Genomic DNA, 19,637 nt, shown 5'->3' on the forward strand with positions numbered 1-19,637 from the left:
TGCCAAGTGACAAACAGACAAACAGACGGGGTGAAAACACTACCTCTATCCATCGCAGATGGTGCGGGAAATAAAATTTCCACCATAATCCATCGTCGCTGTTGAACGAAAAGTCAAAAACAGGAAAAAATGGTTTGTAATTTATTTTTAAATTCTTAAAATTTCTTTCCACATTCTTCTTCAGGATCAGACTTATGTCCTCTCATCAAACACCTTTCATGAATTCACCTGCTCTTTTTGCAAGGAAATGCAAGGCACAAACCCTGCTGAGTGCTTTGAAGGGGAAATACAACTTCCAGAATGTCAAACTGGTACGTATTCTCAGACTCTGCGGTTCTTTTTGGGTTGTACATTTTTTTTGTAAATTTATTCCTGTGACCATTTTAATCATTGCCATACTAACCTGACTGTTTTTGAACTTCAGTGTGTTGCAGTGTACCAGTTGATGAGCTAAGAGGAAAACCTGGTGAATAGTTTTGATTCCTGGAGGCAGGTAGGAATCCCCATGTTGTACACTGGGATGATTTCTCATGCATTGGAAATTTTTGTGTTCATTGATGTTCATTAATTACCTCTGCCACCAAAAGTGAGCGGAGGTTATGTTTTCACCTCTGTCTGTCTGTTTGTCTGTCTGTGAACAGGATATCTCAAACCATTGTGGATGCATTCAGACAAAATTTGGTGGAGAGGTTGGGTATGTGACCAGGATGAAATGATTAGAATTTGGTGAAGATCTGGATCCGAATACGAGAATTTTTAAAGTGATTCTTCAGTATTGAGAGATGGGGCCAAAAACAAAATACACCATGACCCCAACATTCGTGGGGGATACATTCCAGGAAAACCCCGCAAATGTTGAAACCGCGATTATGGGGGCATTGTTTTAATGGGAAATGTGGGAATATGTTCCGGGGATTTCCTGACCCGCGAATCTCAAGGAAAATATCAGGAAAATGCAGGAAAATGCTGTAGAAATAGATGAAAATCTGCGAGTGTTTTGTCATTGTTACAATGGAGACAAGGGGGACAATGTTATCATTTCACGGCGGTTCCTGGTTTACTAGAGTAGCTCATGGTGGTTTTGTATGCACTTGTATGTCCAGAGCTAAACTCTTCAAAAATCATCTAATTGAAGGTCATTGAACAATTTTTGGTTAATAGCACATTTGCCACTGATGGCGAAATAGGTGAAATGGCCACGCCCCTTTTTAAGCGAAGTACTACCACCCGCCATGACTATCTCCAGAACCGTTGGACCTAGAAGGTTGTGTGACCACTCAAAATGTTCGGAATGGCCACATTATGGGGGTCAGTAATACATTTCCATGTCAAAAAATCTTTTCATTTCAGCTGTGCGTAGGTGCATGCCTTTGTTCTTCGGGTTTGGCCGGACAAACTACAGTAGATGGGGTATGCTGTTCCTTGAAGATTGCCTTGACATACAAAGGAAGTTCCCCGGTATCTACAGATGTTTTATAGATGGTGGATGGGTGATGTACCATACTCTCCGACAGGGCAGTGCAGTCGGCTTTGACATGGCACTCGAAAAGTGTTACAATAAACCCGCTAAGGTTGCAGGAGGTATCATTGAGATGACAAGACAGAAAGAGACAGTAGCCTTATGGAATCTCTTAAAGCATGAGAAAGATCTTCATGTGGCACAGCTGTTCGAATGGTGTAACTTGGGCGACAAAGACGACAATGAACTGAACCTACACCATGAGTTCAATCCAAGTTCTACGAAGATTGGCCATAAACGTGCAAGGACACTTTTGGATTACATAAAATCCATCAACAATCCATTCAGCACTGGGATCAGACTTCACAACATCTCTACTGGAGCTGATATACCCCAGGAGGTTGTTGACAGATTACTTGAATTCCTGGAAACTAGTGAGAAGAGTTATCAAGAGTTTGTTGAGACCAGATTTCGGAATAAGGAGAAACATCTACATGACACAATACCTACTAACCGCTAGACTGTTTTCGTGAAGCATGCTTCTACACCGTCCACAGCGAAGAAATCGATGGCAAAAAAAGATGCTGCAGAAACGATTAGGTACATTGATTATGCCAGAGAAAGAGGGTATAGCGTGCTAGAGCTCCTGAAGTATGAATTGACCAGCACATCCCAGTTCCTCACCACTGAATGAAAAGATGGCATCAGATTGAAGAAGCCTGATAAAGCCTCCTTATCGAGAGAACTAGTCAATCAACTTCCAGAGGAGAAAAGGAATGTCAAATGTGATGCTCAGATGACAATAGTGGACTTCATGGCACTTGTGCGAAAACTACCAATGAAAAAGATGGGCCTTGACACATTTGGGCAATTGGCTGAGAGTCTTTCCAACAGCATTCTTGCTAAAGGTTCTGAGTCCACAAGAATAGACATTATTTTTGATGTTTATCAAAAATCATCAATCAAGCAAATGGAACGTGCACAGAGAAGTTCTTCTGAAGAAATCACTATCACCATTAGGTCTGACAATCAGAAACTCCCTGTCAATCTTGATATGTTCTGGAGCTCAATGTTGAACAAAGTAAGGTTGCAGGAGTACGTCTTCAAGTGGATGCTGCAGAATGTTGTGTCAGAAAAGGAAATTATCCTTGGAGGAGTATATGGGGGTGAATATAGGAAACTGTTATCTGCCACTGAAACACAGATCGCAGAGCTCTCAAGCAACCAAGAAGAAGCCGATGACAGAATCATGTTCCATATTAATGATGGTGTTGTGAAACACGGGGTTCAATCAGTCTTGGATGACTCACCTGACACAGATGTCTTTGTCAACCTCATCTTCCACTTCAAGAAAACCTGGCAACTACAAAAGCTGTTTGTAAAGCTTGGTAACCGGAAAAAACAAGAAAACTGTGCCAGTCCACCTGTTAGTTGATCAACTGGACAACAATTTGGTGTCGTGTCTCCCAGCCATTCATGCACTTAGCGGGTGTGACAGTACCAGCAAGGTGGGTCCAAAACTGTCTGGCATGAAAGCATCCATGGATCTCTCCCTCCTGAAGGGTTTGGTGTCGAGGAACTGTCACCACAGATGATAAGTAATGCTGAAACATTCCTTGTCTGGATTAAAGAAGACCGACTGTTTCACATTCGATGAGTATCGTTGGGAGCAGTACCACAACTCCAAGAAAGAGCTCGACTTCAATCAGCTTGTGTGCTGTTCTTCAACGCCACGAGAACATATAAAGCGAGCATGTCTGCAATGTAAGATGTGGTTACAAGCTCCAAATCCTGCAGTCACCAAACCAGATCCACACCAGTATGGTTATAAAGCAACAGATGTTGGAATTAGACCTGTGATACTGCCAGTACCGTGCAGGCCCGATGACCTGCCCCTCCATGCAAATGTCCAACATCATGTACGAGTACCAAGACGTGCACTTGCAGAGGAATGAACATAAAATGTGTGGTGTTTTGTGGCTGTAGTAAAGGCAAAAAGTGTAGAAATCCACATAATTAAACTCTAAAATATGGACAATGTGCAAAATTACAACAGGTAATATAATAAAGGGTCAGAACTGTCGTGTGTACCATGCTGAAATCAGTTTTTGGCAAATATCTTAAAAACCATTGACTTTTGGACATGGAAATGTATTACTGATCCCCAATAATATGGCCATTCCGAACATTTTGAGTGGTTACACAACCATCTAGGTCCAACGGTTCTGGAGATACAGTCATGGCGGGTGGAAGTACTTCGCTTAAAAAGGGGCGTGGCCATTTCACCTATTTCGCCGTCAGTGCCAAATGTGTTACCAACCAAAAATTGTTCAATGACCTTCAATTAGATGATTTTTGAAGAGTTTAGCTCTGGACATACAAGTGCATACAAAACCACCATGAGCTACTAGAGTAGTTCATTAAAGAGGCTGCAAATGCCGACACCACCAAAGTGGGGGAATTGGTACAATGGGGACAAGGGGATAATGTTATTGGTTCTTGGCGGTTCCTGGTTCATGAAAAAGGCCACAAATGGCGACACCACCAAAGTTGGGGAATTGGTTCAATGTGGACAAGGGGGATATCGTTTACGGTTTTTGGCGGTTCCTGATTCAAAGGGGAAAGTTTTTATAGTATAAAATGTTTTTGCTTCCTCCTCTTCTACGTTTATCCCACGAAAACTATATTTATTCCACGAAGCTACAATACAGTATGTACAGTACCATATGTTTAATGTGCACATGGAGAGATGTCCCGCAAAACTATGATTATCCCGCAAAGCCACAATACATGTACAGGAATCAGGTCATGTTCGCGGTTCGTGGAAGATATGTTTTTTGCGTACGTACAGTATTGAACTGTATGTACATCCAGCTGCTTTGTGCATGGCTCGTGGAAGACTTGTTTTAGAACTGTGTTTTGCTCGCGGCTCGTGAACAAAAACAAAATTGTTGCAAAAACGGCGAATACGTGGAGCAATTTCCCATGAATGTAGGAGCATGTCACAAATTATCAACCGCGAATAAGCGGAACCCACGAATGTTGGAACCGCGAATGTCAAGGTCCGGGTGTATATCAAGATATACACAAAAAGTTGTGGACAGATTATGATGAAACTTGGATGAGTTGAGTAAGTGACAAAAACAAGCCGATTCAATTTTGGTCCAGGTCGGGATCCTGATCCGGCCTCTAAGTGGGATACAAAATGCAAACTCTTCAGCCTGGTGAAGGTATGCACTCCACAAGTGTCGTTGTAGTTATAAATTGTTATTCATTGCATCACAATATAGGCATCATTCATGGGACAGCACCCTGGTTTCAAGTCCAGACCAAACTGTGGCTCGGAGAGCAAGAGGTGGTTACATTGAGACATTGGTGCAGTGGGGAGCATCTCGTTCTTCCTCAAAATCTCTTTATATGGGGGTAGGCTGACTGACTGGTACTGAGTTACTGTTCTGCTCTGTTCATAACAATTCTCCACCACCCACTATCATCAGTCTTCTCCATCTATCTCCACATGTTTTGACATCCCTCTTCACACAATCCTCCCATCTCAACTGCAGTCTCCCCATTTTACTTCTGACTCTCACTTTCAACACATCTGCTCTCTTCAGAAATCTATCTTCCTCCATCTGCACCATGTTCCCTGCCCACTTCAGCTAACTTTTTACCAATCTCCCCATCAAGCTCACCTGCACACTGATATCTCACTTCAGTTCGTCCTTCTGTCCACCTTCTTCACTCCCGCAATCTGACACATGCCTTTGTTCTCACCTCTCTTGTTGCTGCTCTGTCATTGCTGCTGTCCCCAGATAACATACAGTAGGCGTGCTGCTGTTACACACAACCTCAGGACATTCCCTTTCAACTTCCTCGACATCTTCCTGTCCACCATCAAATCCTAGCACTTTCCTCCATTCATACACATACACTTGCATCCTCCTCCATACCTCTCCCTCTGTACTACCATCACCCATGCATTTGTTTCCTCTCACACTGTTCCACTGATCTACACAAATGTATATCTCTGCCTTATCTCCTCCCCTTCTCACCTGATGCTCAATCTCTCTCTCTCTCTCTCTGCTGTCTAACCAACATTACCTCCATCTTCTCCAGGCTCAACTTCAGTCCATGCTTCTCAAATTCCCCCACCAATCATCCAGTGTTTGGAGCATCTACTGCTCGCTCTCCACAATGAACCTCAGATTATGTACATGTAGTCGCTTTCCAGGGGATTTTTTAATGCTTACCCGTTCCATCAACACAATGACCAAAACTAAAACTCTTCCCTTTGTTCCCTCATACAAACCTTCCATCACCTGACCTTCTGCTTGGGATAAGTGACTTTACAGGCCTTGATACATATTTATATATAATGATTATTATTTAAACTTTGAGGCAGTTTGTTCGAAAACTGGTCCATCATGAGAACAAAAACACAAATTTGAGAATTTCGTTTTTCCCACTTTCCACCCGAGTGGTATGGAGTGTTTAAAGCACTTACGATTGATTTGGAAAGAAAATGAAAAACAAATACCTTTAGACATTATAAGTGCAGAATCAAGGTGTGATATAATGGTTTTCTTGGCTTGTTGTGTTTGACAATATGGATTGAATTGGGAGAATGATTTAGATCTGTTGACTTAGCAGCTGCCTGTTACTAATCATCAGCCCAAACTGATTATCCATCTCCTTATCAGGGATCTTATTACAAGTTCCCTTTGGGTACCAAAGTCGATTTTCTCTGTGAAGAAGATCACAGCTCTGATATGCCTTTGCAAATAGTTTGCAGAGATGACGATTTCAACTTGCCAACATGTAAACCAGGTACACGATCTCATTGATGGTTTTTTTTTATTTTTAAAAATCTGATTTACAAGGAGGTGTGTTGTGTTCTTCTTTTTTTGCACAAATAATATCTTGCCTGTTTGTGATTATTGCAGATTTCTGTTCCCTGTCGACATCAGATTTCAGCAGCAATCACCTTGAGGTTCCAGAGGATTACAGAAAGGTTTGTTTTTCTGGTTCTGAGTTAATCCCAGACCTCAGTCTCTTGCCGAGTAAATCATTGTTTGGTTTTCCAATTTTTATCCCCCGCCGCGTGGCGGAAGGGGGATATTGTTGTCACCCAGGTCGTCCAACCATCCGTCTGTCCGTCCGTCCGTCCGGGCGTCAACATTTATAGCTGTGAGTGCGATAACTCATAAACTGTTCGCCATATCGATGTGAAATTTGGGTCACACATGTACCACCTGAAAAGGAAGAACCCTATTGATTTTGGGCATGGCCGGATCCAAGATGGCCGACTGGGGCGGCCATCTTGAAAAAAATGTTTTTTGTAATAAATGGAAAACTGTTTATGTGATTTCAATTATTTTTGGTTACTACATTCCTCACCCATGGGGAACTTTTTCGAGATGATGACCAAATAGTGTCTTGTTTCCAATTCACCTCCCTCATTATCTGGAATATGTATGACCTTTTTCATTCAATGGCGGGGGATTCCCCATCTCTGATGGTATATTTATAATTATCCAACTATCCTGATAATCACACATTCCATGTTATTTAGCCCTGGTTATCATGCTCCAATCAATCTCAAAATCTGTCTTTAACTCCATTATTATTTTGCAGGGTATATTCAGCTGGAACTTTTATCCTGTCAAGTTACCCAGAGATGTACCAGTGACCCTGAAATGTGAGCAGGATCATGTGACCTCAGAACATCTTACCATCATGTGTAAAGATGGGGTTGTGGAACTACCAAAGTGCCGCCCAGGTATCTTCAAACCACATTGTGGAGAACGTTTCGCTTCAAATAAGCATTTGTCTGTTTCCGGCTGATTATTTTTGTTTTATATTTGACTAATAACATAAAAAGGAATAACCTGTTCTCTCATTTCATTATCTCCTTATTTATTCTTGTTCACGGGACTATTTCGTTATTTCTGATGCAAAATGTTTAACTATCCCATTCCCCATCGCGGGCAACACATACGAGACTGATGGGGTGCACCATTTTCCCATCCTTGCCTGTAGTTAATCTATCCTTTGACCAGCGGTTTGAGCAAGTGTCATTTCGACTCTTCTGCTTCCAAGTGATTGTGTGCCTGATCATTATAATGAGGTCTTCACCTGGTCACACCTCTTATTCATTCCTTATTCAATCATGTTTCTTCTGTTGCATGCATGCTTTTTGCCTTCCCTCCCCGTCTCCTATTTTCTCACAAACTTCTTTCCCTTCTTCTCTCTCACTTTCCACACTTCCATTGTTTTCTTTCACATCTTACCTCATACTTTCTCTCTCCAATAATCCTTTCTTATCATCCTTTCCACAATTTCATTTTGGGACTGGATCCAGAGTTGAAGTGTATTGAAGCTGTGTTGTCAAACTGTAGACCTGAAGAAGAGATTACAATGGAGGATGAACATCCCACCCAGGTTGATCTACCAGTAGCCAACTGAAATAGGTGCTACTGAGAGAAAAACCTGGTCTCGTCTGAACTCCACTGGCTTCCTTTCCACTCCATTGTGGCTCTGTGGAGGAAGCAAGCTCCTTTTCCAGTTGCTACTGGTTGTATTTTACTGGCACCGAACATTTTGATACAATGCTGGAGAAGCATTGACACAAAGCGTTCCCCTTCATTTGGTCCTCGCTGCCTGCTTGTGATTATCCAAAGACCTAGATCCAAAGATCTGCATATTGTGACCAACAACAAGAAAAGCAAAGGAACTCTATACTTTTAACCAGTGTATACTCTTATATTTTGATGTACCATACACTTTACAGAGTGTTGGTGCTGCTGGAGCAGTTTCTTGGCAAGGGTTATACTGGATGGTTTGCCATCGTCCCTCCAACATTGTTTGTCCGTGCTTTATCCTTTTCATTGCTGATCATCAAGCAAGGAAGCAGCACGTACATTTTTTTTTTAAAGAAAGTCTTTGGTATGACAGCCGGGGTTTGAACCACTGACCTCCCAGACCCAGGGGAGACACGAACCATTGTGCCACCGATGCGAGTTAAAGTCGGGCTTTATAAGCTGGGGCAAAATGGAATGTGTTTCACACAGGGAATTGTTTAAATTAAAGCACAAGTTAAAACCAAGAAACAGTACAGCGTGATATTTCACTCACTTTATGATGATCGAAACTTTCCCAACCTTCTAAAATTCACTGTACACCCCGTGTACAAACCACCAAGAGTGAGAACACAGAACAGACCAGCCAGCATTATCCAAAGCTTATGGGAAATATGAGTTTTTTCTTGCAGAGAATGAACACATTCAAATTTATTAAAACTTGTGATACCCACTTCCAGCAGGACTGGTGCTACACGATACACATTGACACGGAGAATTTTCCACTAATGCTAAAACAAATGGGGCTATGAACATGGCATCACAAACATTCCTGGGTGTTCCGAGTACAACCACCAAGTTTTAACTCATTTCGTCCATGAGTTTAGGAGTGCATAGAAGACAGACAGAGATAACTATGTATAGTCGATGATGCACAGAAGTTTAAACTCATTAAGATGCAAGCACAAAAAGTTTAATTCAGCATGAGATTGAAGAGTGAACTACATGATAATGATGATGTGAACTGGGTTTGTAATAACATTTCGAGGTTCATGAAAGTTTATTTTTGTAATTAATCTCGGTCTGTCCTTCCTTCTGTTCACGTCCATGGTTTGTAGTTGAATAATTCCATGAAGTAATCGAACGATTGCAAGGGCCACTCTTTCTGATAGATCACAGAGGAGGTCTTTTGGACCACAGGGGCTATGGTACCTCTTTCCTTGATAAATTATATTGGACCCCAGTGAACGTGCCAATCGAAATCCCAGTTTGCGAGAGAAGGGCCTCATATACCTTTAAGCTACGTACTTATCCATCACCATTTGCTTGTTTTCAATTTCCATTCTCTTAATTAATGAAAACTATGATTTCACAATGGATTGGAGTTAAAAACAAAACTGTTCTTACAGGAGTTGAATGAATAATGACAACAAAACAACAATAAAAATGTGAATACCGATAATCACATTCAAGCCAATATGTATTTTATCAACATATAACTCTCGAATCATGTTTCCAACCAGATGGGTTTTACACTAAATAAATACTTCAACATTCACTATTCCTTTCTTTCATTCTCATCACAAAATGAACTTGTTATTTCCTGTTGCAGATCGCTGTGAGGTTCCATTGAGTGAGATGAGGTCAAACAACCTCAAAGATCCTTCTGGGCTTCAGGTGAGTGTTCACGTCGTAGAGTTCGGAGCAATGATTGCACAAATATGACATTTAAAACATTTTTATGGAACGATCTTCCATGTCGTGTTTCAAATTCCCATTTGTGGAATTGCTTCCCTGTTTGTTTGGTGTAATTCTTCCCTCATACTTATCATTGTCATCCAACATCATCCATTCCTATTAATTTTTATTTATTTATGTTTTCTCTGTTTTCTACACTCAACTGTCGATGTAATCTTGCCTTTTTTATATACAAAATCGAGGCTCAGGGAAGAACGAAAACACAGAACAACATTGTGGAATGCAAAGGGGTGGGGGGGGGACCGATCGCAAGGTAAAGGGACACTTGGAGGAAAGATGAGATCAATGGGAGGAGGAGAAGGACATCGGGGGTGAACAATGCCAGACGTAGCAAGAAGGGGAAGGGTTGGACTTGCACCCTCTGCCCTCTTTGTGCCTTTCCCCCACACCCCTCCCCTTATATATCTGCAGGACACACACAGTCCACCAGCAACTCCCTCCTTGTGAAACTGCTTAAATCCAGAAGGACTGCTCACTTCCACTCATTTATTCCTCTTTTTTTCCCCCCACCTGTGGAAGCACCTTCCATACTCTCTTCAATCTCATTCTTCCCTCGAGGTCTTCAAGATGGCTGTTCACCACCATCTCAAGTCACCCCCATCTAAAATCATGATATTTTCCTCACTTGCTGAATCACCCCACACCCCTCCCAAAAATTTGCTTTTGTTTCCATATTGTCCATCCTTTGCGTTCTCCCTTATTCCTCGTTATTACCTGCATCCCTTGTTTGTCATCTCCATTTTTCCTCCGCCCTGCTGTTGGTGTTTCCCCTTTCTCCTGTTCCAATTGTTGTGTTTTATCTTGATTTTGTTCTGTGTAATCGCTCTTCCACGAGCCCAAGTTCAGAGCAGTACCTCATCAAGCTGGAGCCTTTGATGCCAAAGTTTGTTTGTGTTGTTCAATGAAATTGTCGTCAAACAAATTAAACATAATTCACTGCAAATTTCCTCTCCCCAAAAAAGATGTCTACCATAGGTCAAAGGGCATTCCAGGAGAATACAACTGAAAGAAACCGATAAAGTCCTTTCTGATAAGATGTGTAGAGTTAGTGAGGGGTCGTTGGGGCGATGGATTGGGGAGAGGAAGGGGAGCTCATCAATCCGATGTGGGGGGTGGGGGAGGAAGGGGATCTTATCAATCAGATTGGGGGGGTGGAGGAAGGGAGCTTATCAATTGGATTGGGGGGAGAGGAAGGGGAGCTCATCAATCGGATGTGGGGGGGGAGAGGAAGGGGAGCTTATCAATCGGATTGGGGGGTTGAGAGATGGGTGGGGGAGGAAGGGGAGCTTATCAATACGATGGGGGGGGTTAGGGATGAGGGAGAGGAAGAGCAGCTTATCAACTGGATGGTAAATCATCGTTTCAACAAACCTGACTGCTTCTGTACATTTAAAATAGACAATCTGTATCTTTACAATGAACCCTTTATCATTTCGGAAATCAACATGGTGTTTCTGCACTTGTTATATGGTTGCTCTGCAACAAATTTTAGATACCTAGAGGTGATGGTAGGAGTTGTTTCCATTGTTTGTCATCTGCAATAGTTACAAGTATGGTACTGTACATCACCATACGAAATCACCCCATTAAACAGCTTTGTATGATAGATTACACATCAGAGTAAAATTGATGAGAGATTCCTGTCTCTCTGACACATTGAGTGCTGTATAGGTTTGTGATCTTTAAATGTATCTGCACCTTCAACTTTTTGTTGATGATAAGTGCTGTAAAAGTAAAGCACAATGACTGAATAGGAAACAGAAATAAACAAGATCCGAATTATTCTCCTTTCCCACTCACTCCCTCTCTTGGCAGTGGTCATACGAATTACAGCAATATGTGCTTCGTGTCAAGACAGGGTCAATGTTCAGCTTCCGCTGCAAAGATACCTTCACCTTTTCACAACACGAATCCCCACAAAGGATCTGCTTAAACCTTCATCTTCAACTTCCATCTTGTGAACCTGGTGAATTATATTAAACTTCAATGGAAACAGCTGCATGAAAGAGAAAACCATGGAAAACGTTGTGTGATTGCGTAATTAGAGCATTGTGTGCATCCTGTCTCAAAGGTATTGTTGACATTGATCAATTTTCATGATTCGCAATGGACAAATAATGTTTTGTGTGTATGTTTGTGATTACATCATCGGATTTTATATTCGACCTCGCAAGAGGAGTGGTTTATTTTGCTTATTGTTGGACATCATCCCTTTATGTTGCACTTAATTTCAGCTTCTTGTACAATCGACATACAGGTGAGGAATGAAGGAGAAAAGAAGGGAAAATATTTTTACTTCAGAGAAAATGGAATTTAGAAAATATTAAATAAAACTCAACTTCAAGCTTGTGGCGAGGCAGTTGTCCTGAAACAACTTGCCTTTGCCTCATCGAAACCAAATCCAACTGTGGGTAATCTCAGTTCCTTCCATAAAGCTCAGAACAAGTTTGTATCTACCCTCAGGGGAGCCAGAAAACAACATCTTTCGAAGTTCAAGTCTCACCTCTCAAACCTCTCTCCCTCCTGCAAATCCTGGTGGCATCTAATGAAATCTGTTTCTGGTGTGTTTCCCCTCTATCCCTCCCCTACCTCAAATGCCCCCACTGCTGATACCGCACGTGAAAAGGCTGAATGCCTAAACTCAGTGTTTTCATTGAAATCGTGTGTCCCAATCGCATTACTTTCTGTGCCCACAAACTCAATCGCACCCAACTGTCCCTGGACTATGTGTCGTTTACTGCTGACAAGGTGGAGAGCTTGCTGTCAAACCTCGACTCAGATTCTGCAACCGGTCCAGACGGCATCAGCCCACGTGTGATAAAATCCTGCTCCTCTGTGCTTGCTCACCATCTCTCTGTTCTATTCAGCCTCTCATTTGCTCAAGGTCATCTTCCATCTGCTTGGAAATCAGCAAATATTACTGCCCTGCATAAAAAAGGGTGTAAAAGCAGATCCCCACAACTACAGATCGATCATCCTTCTCTCAATCATCAGTAAGGTTATGGAATCCATCATCACTTCAGACATTAAATCTTTCCTCTTCTCCAATGGCCTGATTTCTGATGATCAATTTGGTTTAGAGGAGATCACTCTACCGAGGATATACTGCTTCTGCTCTCCCAACAATGGATGGAGGTCCACAATGCTGGACATGAAATCCGAGCCGTATCTCTAGACATATCGCGTGCTTTTGACACGGTCTGGCACCCTGCCCTGCTCACCAAACTCTCTTCCTATGGTATCCAAGGCCATCTCCACTCATGGCTCACAGACTTCCTCTCCTGTCACAGTCAACGTGTGGCTCTAAATGGAGTTCTTTCATCCCCTATTCCTGTCCAGGCTGGAGTTCCTCAAGGAAGTGTTCTGGGCCCTGTTCTTTTTCTGGTTCTCATCATTGATCTCTCTGACTCTCTCGAAAATCTTCATCTCTTTGCTGATGACTCCACCCTCTGCCGTAACATCTGTCATCCCTCAGACCGGCAAGCAGCAACTTCTTCAATGCAGAGTAGAACAGCTTCTTCACTCTTTGCAGATTTGGATAACATCACAAACTGGTCCAACACGTGGAACATGTCTTTCAATCCAGACAAATCTCACACTCACTATGTCTCTCCGAAATGACAATTTGGCATCCACCACCCCCCCCCCATTCACTTTATCAACAATCCTCTGGAAGAAGTCTTTTCTTTTAAGCTTCTGGGTCTCACTATCTCACTTTCCTGGGAAAGCCAAATTTTCAACCTCGCCTCCAAAGCCAGTCGCCGACTTGGAATCCTTCATCGTGCAAAGTCCTTCCTCGGCCCACCTGAGCTCCTGACCACATACAAAGCTTTCGTCTGCAGCCTGATGGAGTACTGCTCTCCCCTCTGGGCTGGTGCTCCCACCTCTCTCGGCATCACACTATGGAAACCAAGGCATTTGGGATCATTGGCATCTCCCGTGATGAGCCTGAGTCTTTGGGCCTCTCACTCTCTCACCGCAGGCAGGTCGGTGGTCTTTCTGTCTTCTACCGTCTCCTCTCCGGTCTTGGCCCCCCCTGCTGTGTCTGCGATTTGTCCCTTCCATGTTTCTGCAGTGCACTCAAGGTCCGCCAACAACCCCTTCTGGTAACACTACCAAAATCATGAATCACTGCTCACGTTCACTCTTTAATTCCTCTTTTTTCCCGCCTTTGGAATAAACTCCCTCACTCTGTTCAATCCCATTCTTCCCTCCAGGCCTTCAAAACAGCTGTTCACCACCACCTCTTATCATCCCCCATCCAAATCCTCGATCTTTTCTCCCCTGTTAATCCACCCCAAACCCACCTCCTTCAAATTCCGTGCTTTCCTTCTTGAAATTCCCTGTAATGTCCATCTTGTGTACCCCATGTTCCCCGCCCCATCCCTCTCCCTTCCACACATCTCCTAATGTCTCTGTTCCCCACTGTTTTGTCCTTCTCATTCCCGCCCATCTTGTCTCATGTCCCCCTTGCTGTGTGTTTTGCATTCACTCTCATATGAGCCTCGATAAGGCATACAAAAAAATAAATTATTAAAGCGTGACGCAGATACACCATTCACTGCTCCCGATATTTTTCTAAACTGATATAATGGATATTCATAAAGTTGGAGCAATGAGATACACAACCGCAACATGCACCATTTTTACTTTTTAAAATATTGTTTCCCCTGACTTCAACAGAGCTCTTACTCCCAAGCCAGGAAAATACAAAATTTCAGAATGTTCCTTCAACCACGTTTTGGTTGCCTCCATAAGTTCCTCATTGTCTGTGAATCAGCCGCCATGCAAGTGGAACTTCAAGCACAGAAATAGATACTAGTGACCAGGGGCCATGTCCATACTGTACTGTGGGTGACCCAGCTTTCTCAAAACTACAGTCACGGAGTTTGAGCACAGGTGTTTTATCTTGAAAGAGAGGGAGTTCAACTTTGGTCAATATCTTCTGGCATTTGTCCTTGATGGCTTTCCGCAAATCTCACTTAATGTTGGAGTAACATCTGCCTGTGATTGTAGTTTTGTGATACATACTTCGTCTAATCAAGAATCAGAATTCCCGGGGTATCCAAGAAAATTGATCTTTCAGTCTCAAGTTTGAGTGAAAATTTTATTTGGTGGTGGTGGTGGTGGTCGTATGGCAGCTTCGCTGCTGGGGTAGCTATCATTTCTTGAAGCGCGATTGTGTCGCTGATGCAGTGCCCCTCTACCAGTACACACACTGGAACTGGTACTCATTTCGCCGACCTCAGAAGGATGACAGGGTGAGTCAACCCCTGGTGTATTAATTCAGCGGCCGACGGGGCTTGAACTCAGGACCCTAGGATCCCAAGCCGCCACCCTCACCACTGAGCCAACACCAGGCTATTTGGTGGTGATGCTCCCTTTTTATTCCATTGCATGAATTCAAATTTGGTTTCATGATCCTCTTGGGAAAACATGTTTTGTCACCAGTTACCACACGACAAATAAAGTTGGGTGGATCAGCATTAAAGAAGCTTGTTGCAAGATGCCTGCCATCGCTGTGGCTTACGCGTGCTGACATTTCGGGGGACTCGTCATTTTGAGACCATGAACATGCCAAAGTGTTTTTCAATGAGGGTGAAAATGTAAGTAGATATTCTGGTGACTCGAATGTGGTGATCTTCCTTCCATGGTTATTGCTTCGACCCAGGCAACAATTTATGGTTCAGTTGCACTTACCAGCCTTCCTGATCAGGGGTAATCTCTAAGAACTGTCACCATACTTGTCAGTTGTCCATTTAGTGATTGCAGAATGTCAGGGTGCATCTTTGTTTTTCACAGCCAGCAAGCAGGGCACAGTGGTCTGCCAGTAGCCTTCTTCTTGAGAAAAACTCCAAAAATCCAGGCTTACTCCTGAGCTCCACTCATTCGTTCCTCTTTTCTCTCACCTGTGGAACCAACTTCCCCAGTCTGTTCAATCCCATTCTTCCCTCCAAAGGGCTTCAAGCTAACTGTTCACCACTACCTCAGGTCACCTCCCATCCACACTCATGATCTCTTCTACCCCAAATGACCCCATTCCCCAACACTCCCTTGTTCATGTGATTTTTATTTTTCCCCCCTCTCCCATCACCCTTTTTCGTTTGTTCGTTCTGGGTCGGTTTGTTCCTATTTTGTTTCATTCCCACTCTTCCCTTCCTCTTCTTGTTGTCTTTCATTCAATTTGTGTGGAGCTTGTTCACCCCATGCATCCTATTCCACCACCACTTGATCTCGCTCTCAATTCTACTCTGCTGTTGGTGTCCCCCACCCCCCCTTTCCATTTTGTTCCATTCCATTTTGCTCGAGCTCTTCCATGAGCCTCGATCATGTTTTCACAAAAAAGGAGAAAAACGTTCATTGATTTCATTGGACCTGATACCATCTTGAGAACAAAATTGAAAAATACCTCAATACTCACTTTGAAGAAGATCCATAATTGTGTGATGCAGCAAACCTCGAGATGATAGCCAGAAACCAGTGTCTGATTATTGAAACTGATGATATTTAACAATCATACATGTAAGTTACAATCATACATGTAATCATACAAAAGAGAAAAACACCGACAGTCTAAATGTGCGAACAAAAATCTCAAACAGAGGAGATGATAAATGGGGTTTCTGCGACACCCATTCAAATGAATGGGGAAAAGGGAAAAACTTTCTGACTCAAGCCTCAAAAGCCCAAAATGGGAGACTCATTTCCTCCCCACCTATCCCCTTCCCTCCCATTCAAGCAAATGTAAAATTGAGACTCATTTTCTCCCCCTCCAATACAAGCAAATGTAAAATTGAGATTATGAAAGATTGAGGCTTATTGATTAAAGTACTTCTTCCCTTTCATATTTTCATTATACTCAAAAAGCGAACCAACGAATATTTGTCCATGTTCTACTTTAGGGAACAACTTAATTTTCTTATAACATTCATTTCCCTCGGGTATATTCACAAAGAATAACTTGGAACTTGGTTCTTGGTTTAAGTGTCTTTGTTGAGCAGAAATGAAATGAAAACTTCTCTTCATGCTCTTGCTTGACCACCTCCTGAGCCACATATCATTTTGAGAATCTAGTAAATTGTTTTTCCATTGTTCAAATAATAACCATCAAAGTTTTTAGTCCATTCAAGGATATTTACTCTTTTTTTATTTACATCCTCCAACTTATTTGTAATTAAATTTATCCGCTTATTTGTTTTATCTACTTTTACCCTGGTTATTTCTTCAATAAGACTTATTTGATATTTCTCACATTCTTTATGTTTCCCATTTAAATGTCAAGGCTGATTACATCTCCACTCTTTGGTTTGGTTATTGCTTGGTTCTATCATTTATAAATCAGTAAAAAGATGGCGGGAGCCTGTTAAAATTCCCAACCCAATATCTTAACACTTATACTTCTAACCATAAGGGAGACAATTGATTCCATTCTCTAAATATATATCTTTTATCATCAAAAGCTCCGAATGCTTTCTTATTTATCTCTTCTGTGAAAAATTGATGTTTGAAACTCATTGCATTCATTTTTCTGTACTCTTCCTTTTTTAAGGTGAAACAGTTGTAATAATGTTTTAAGTTTATTGTTTCCCTGATTATATTTTTCTTTATTCCCTTTAGCTTCTTATCACACCTTTCAATGTTATTATTATCAATATACGTAAAAGCATAAGACTTTGATCTCAATCCTATAAATTCATTCATGACCTTCCCACCCAATTCATCTTTAAACGTACCAATAACTTTTTTATTCTTTGATGAAAACAACAAATCACCTGACTTATAATTACTTGTATCATATATTGTAACGGATCTGGAAACCACTTGCATTCAACATACAGATGTCCCAAAAGTCAGTTATGTCGTTAAGTATGTGTGTGGTCAGATCCCTTTCCTTTTGTCGAGTGGGAGAATCAAAGGCGTGCGTTGCGATTTATTTTTAGTTCGGTTATTAAATCTTTACATCCAACGAACCCTCCAATGAACATCCAACAACCATCCCATCCCCCATCACGATTCACTGTCCACCTGTGTCTCTGGAGCCTCGTGTTTCGAGGCAAAATCTTTGTGAAGCACCTTTTTGGGTGAGTCCGCATGTGTGGAGTGGGCGGACTTCCCGGTATGGCCGAAACCCGCCAAGAAAGGGCGGACCCATGGAAGCCCCGTCCAATCGGGGCGAACAGTGATGTCAGTTTCACCAAGGCCCCTCCCCGCTGAGGGAGGTCCATAAAATTACCGACACCTTCATCAGCGAAGAGTTCGGTGGAGAGGAGTTTTCACGGTGGTTGGACCAGGAGTTTTCACGGTGGCTGTGAGAAGTCTGGTTCTTGTTCACGGTGGCTGTGAGAAGTCTGGTTCATTCTTCACAGTGGCTGTTATGGGGCGAGGAGTTCTGTGGACCCCGACTATTCGCCACGCGAGCTCTGCCACTAGCCACAAGTCCCACACATGCGACTGGGACCAAACCGATGACCTTTGGCATGTGCCGCACCACAGAGTACGCTTTCCCTCCGATGACCAGGTACCCACCGAACTCTGACCCCCAGCTTGTCTCTCTCCACGGCTGTGAGGGTCAAATAAAGACTCTGGGGTTTCTTTTCTTTTTGAGTGTGTCTGCGTGTGTGCCCGTCTTTTAGTGGAACTTAGTTAGTGTTTTTTGCTTATTGCAAATATTTCCCTGCTTCCATATTCGCATCAAGTCTTGCCTCTGTCTTTATTTTACTGTTGATAAATTCATTAGAAATGTTCCCAGTCCGTTTCTGTCCGTTCTTACATTGGTCCAGCATTGTCCGGGTCTGAGTATAGGCGGGGTTTCATCCCCAGTAATCGGTCTATCATAGCCGGCACGGCTTTGGCAGTTTCCGCTTGGCTGCACCCGAACCGGAGTTGGCAGTCGGTAGTTGGAACTCGACCGCAGTCAGTAGAGTGAACTGGTTCGAGCAAGACGTGCCGAGGGCGTGGTTTCCCCGGTAGTCGAAATCGCATAGTTAATTAAGTAAATTGGTTTTAGACAAACAGACCCGACGCTACGCGGTTGAGATATTCACGTCCACGGTCGGTTCAGTGACCCGCCAGCTCATGGAATTATCTGAAGCGATGGCTGACAATTCCGGAGAGTCTGGTAAGAGATGGCATAACCTCCCCCACCGAGTGGTCGTTCTCGCCACTGACCCCCTGCCCGCAACAATATCAATCATATCCTCACATACATCACTTGTCTTAATTTCTAATATAAAACTATCTGTATCCATTTTTAACAATGACACATTATCCTTATACTTTGATTTTAAATTATTACAGTAATAGTCATACATTAATGACTTTGACAAGTCAATAATTGATGTTCCTATATGAATAGGTTAATCCATTTCAATATTCTCTTTTTTCAAATGAATAGCACAACATTTCTCTGAAAACACCTCCACTTGCTCAAAACTTTGTCTATTAATTAACTTTGAAGCCTGTTTCCAAGATGTAGCAAGTCTTATGTTTTTTTCGATTCCTAACATTTTCCAGTCTTTCCAAATACAGCATTATTCATTAATTTATAAAAGTCCTTCTCAAAATCTGTTTTTGCTTCTGTTCTCCTTTTCGTATTAAAATCAATATACTTCTTTAATCAATGACTTTGTTTAAATTTCAAGATTTGATGAATTTTCCTCACTCTCAACCCAGCAGATAAATATTGTCTCAAGTTCCTTTGATGCAAAACATAACTTTCTTTATAATTTGATGTCGTAAGTACTTTTTCTGTAGATTTACCTTTATATGAAATGATTGTTGGTAATCCCTTAACCATTCTTTTTCTTGGACTTTCTTTATCAGAGCCATAAGGTAGGTCATTA

At 42.3% G+C, this 19,637-nt stretch overlaps 1 protein-coding gene across 1 annotated transcript in view; it reads left to right on the forward strand.

Moving 5' to 3' along the window:
* The window catches only part of LOC147030880 (complement factor H-like), a 374,343-nt gene that overhangs the window by 123,993 nt on the left and 230,713 nt on the right, over positions 1 to 19,637 (forward strand). Inside the window, exons 7-13 of the mRNA XM_085875422.1 lie at positions 185 to 311; positions 425 to 466; positions 6,131 to 6,286; positions 6,403 to 6,470; positions 7,094 to 7,238; positions 9,650 to 9,714; positions 11,611 to 11,761. Of these exons, the coding sequence (XP_085731548.1) occupies positions 185 to 311; positions 425 to 466; positions 6,131 to 6,286; positions 6,403 to 6,470; positions 7,094 to 7,238; positions 9,650 to 9,714; positions 11,611 to 11,761 (754 nt within the window). The remainder of the gene's footprint in view (positions 1 to 184; positions 312 to 424; positions 467 to 6,130; positions 6,287 to 6,402; positions 6,471 to 7,093; positions 7,239 to 9,649; positions 9,715 to 11,610; positions 11,762 to 19,637) is intronic.

This window comes from Eptatretus burgeri, chromosome 3, assembly GCF_056783735.1.
Source record: "Eptatretus burgeri isolate ZD-2024b chromosome 3, Ebu_testis_v1, whole genome shotgun sequence".
NCBI classification, from domain to species: domain Eukaryota; kingdom Metazoa; phylum Chordata; class Myxini; order Myxiniformes; family Myxinidae; genus Eptatretus; species Eptatretus burgeri.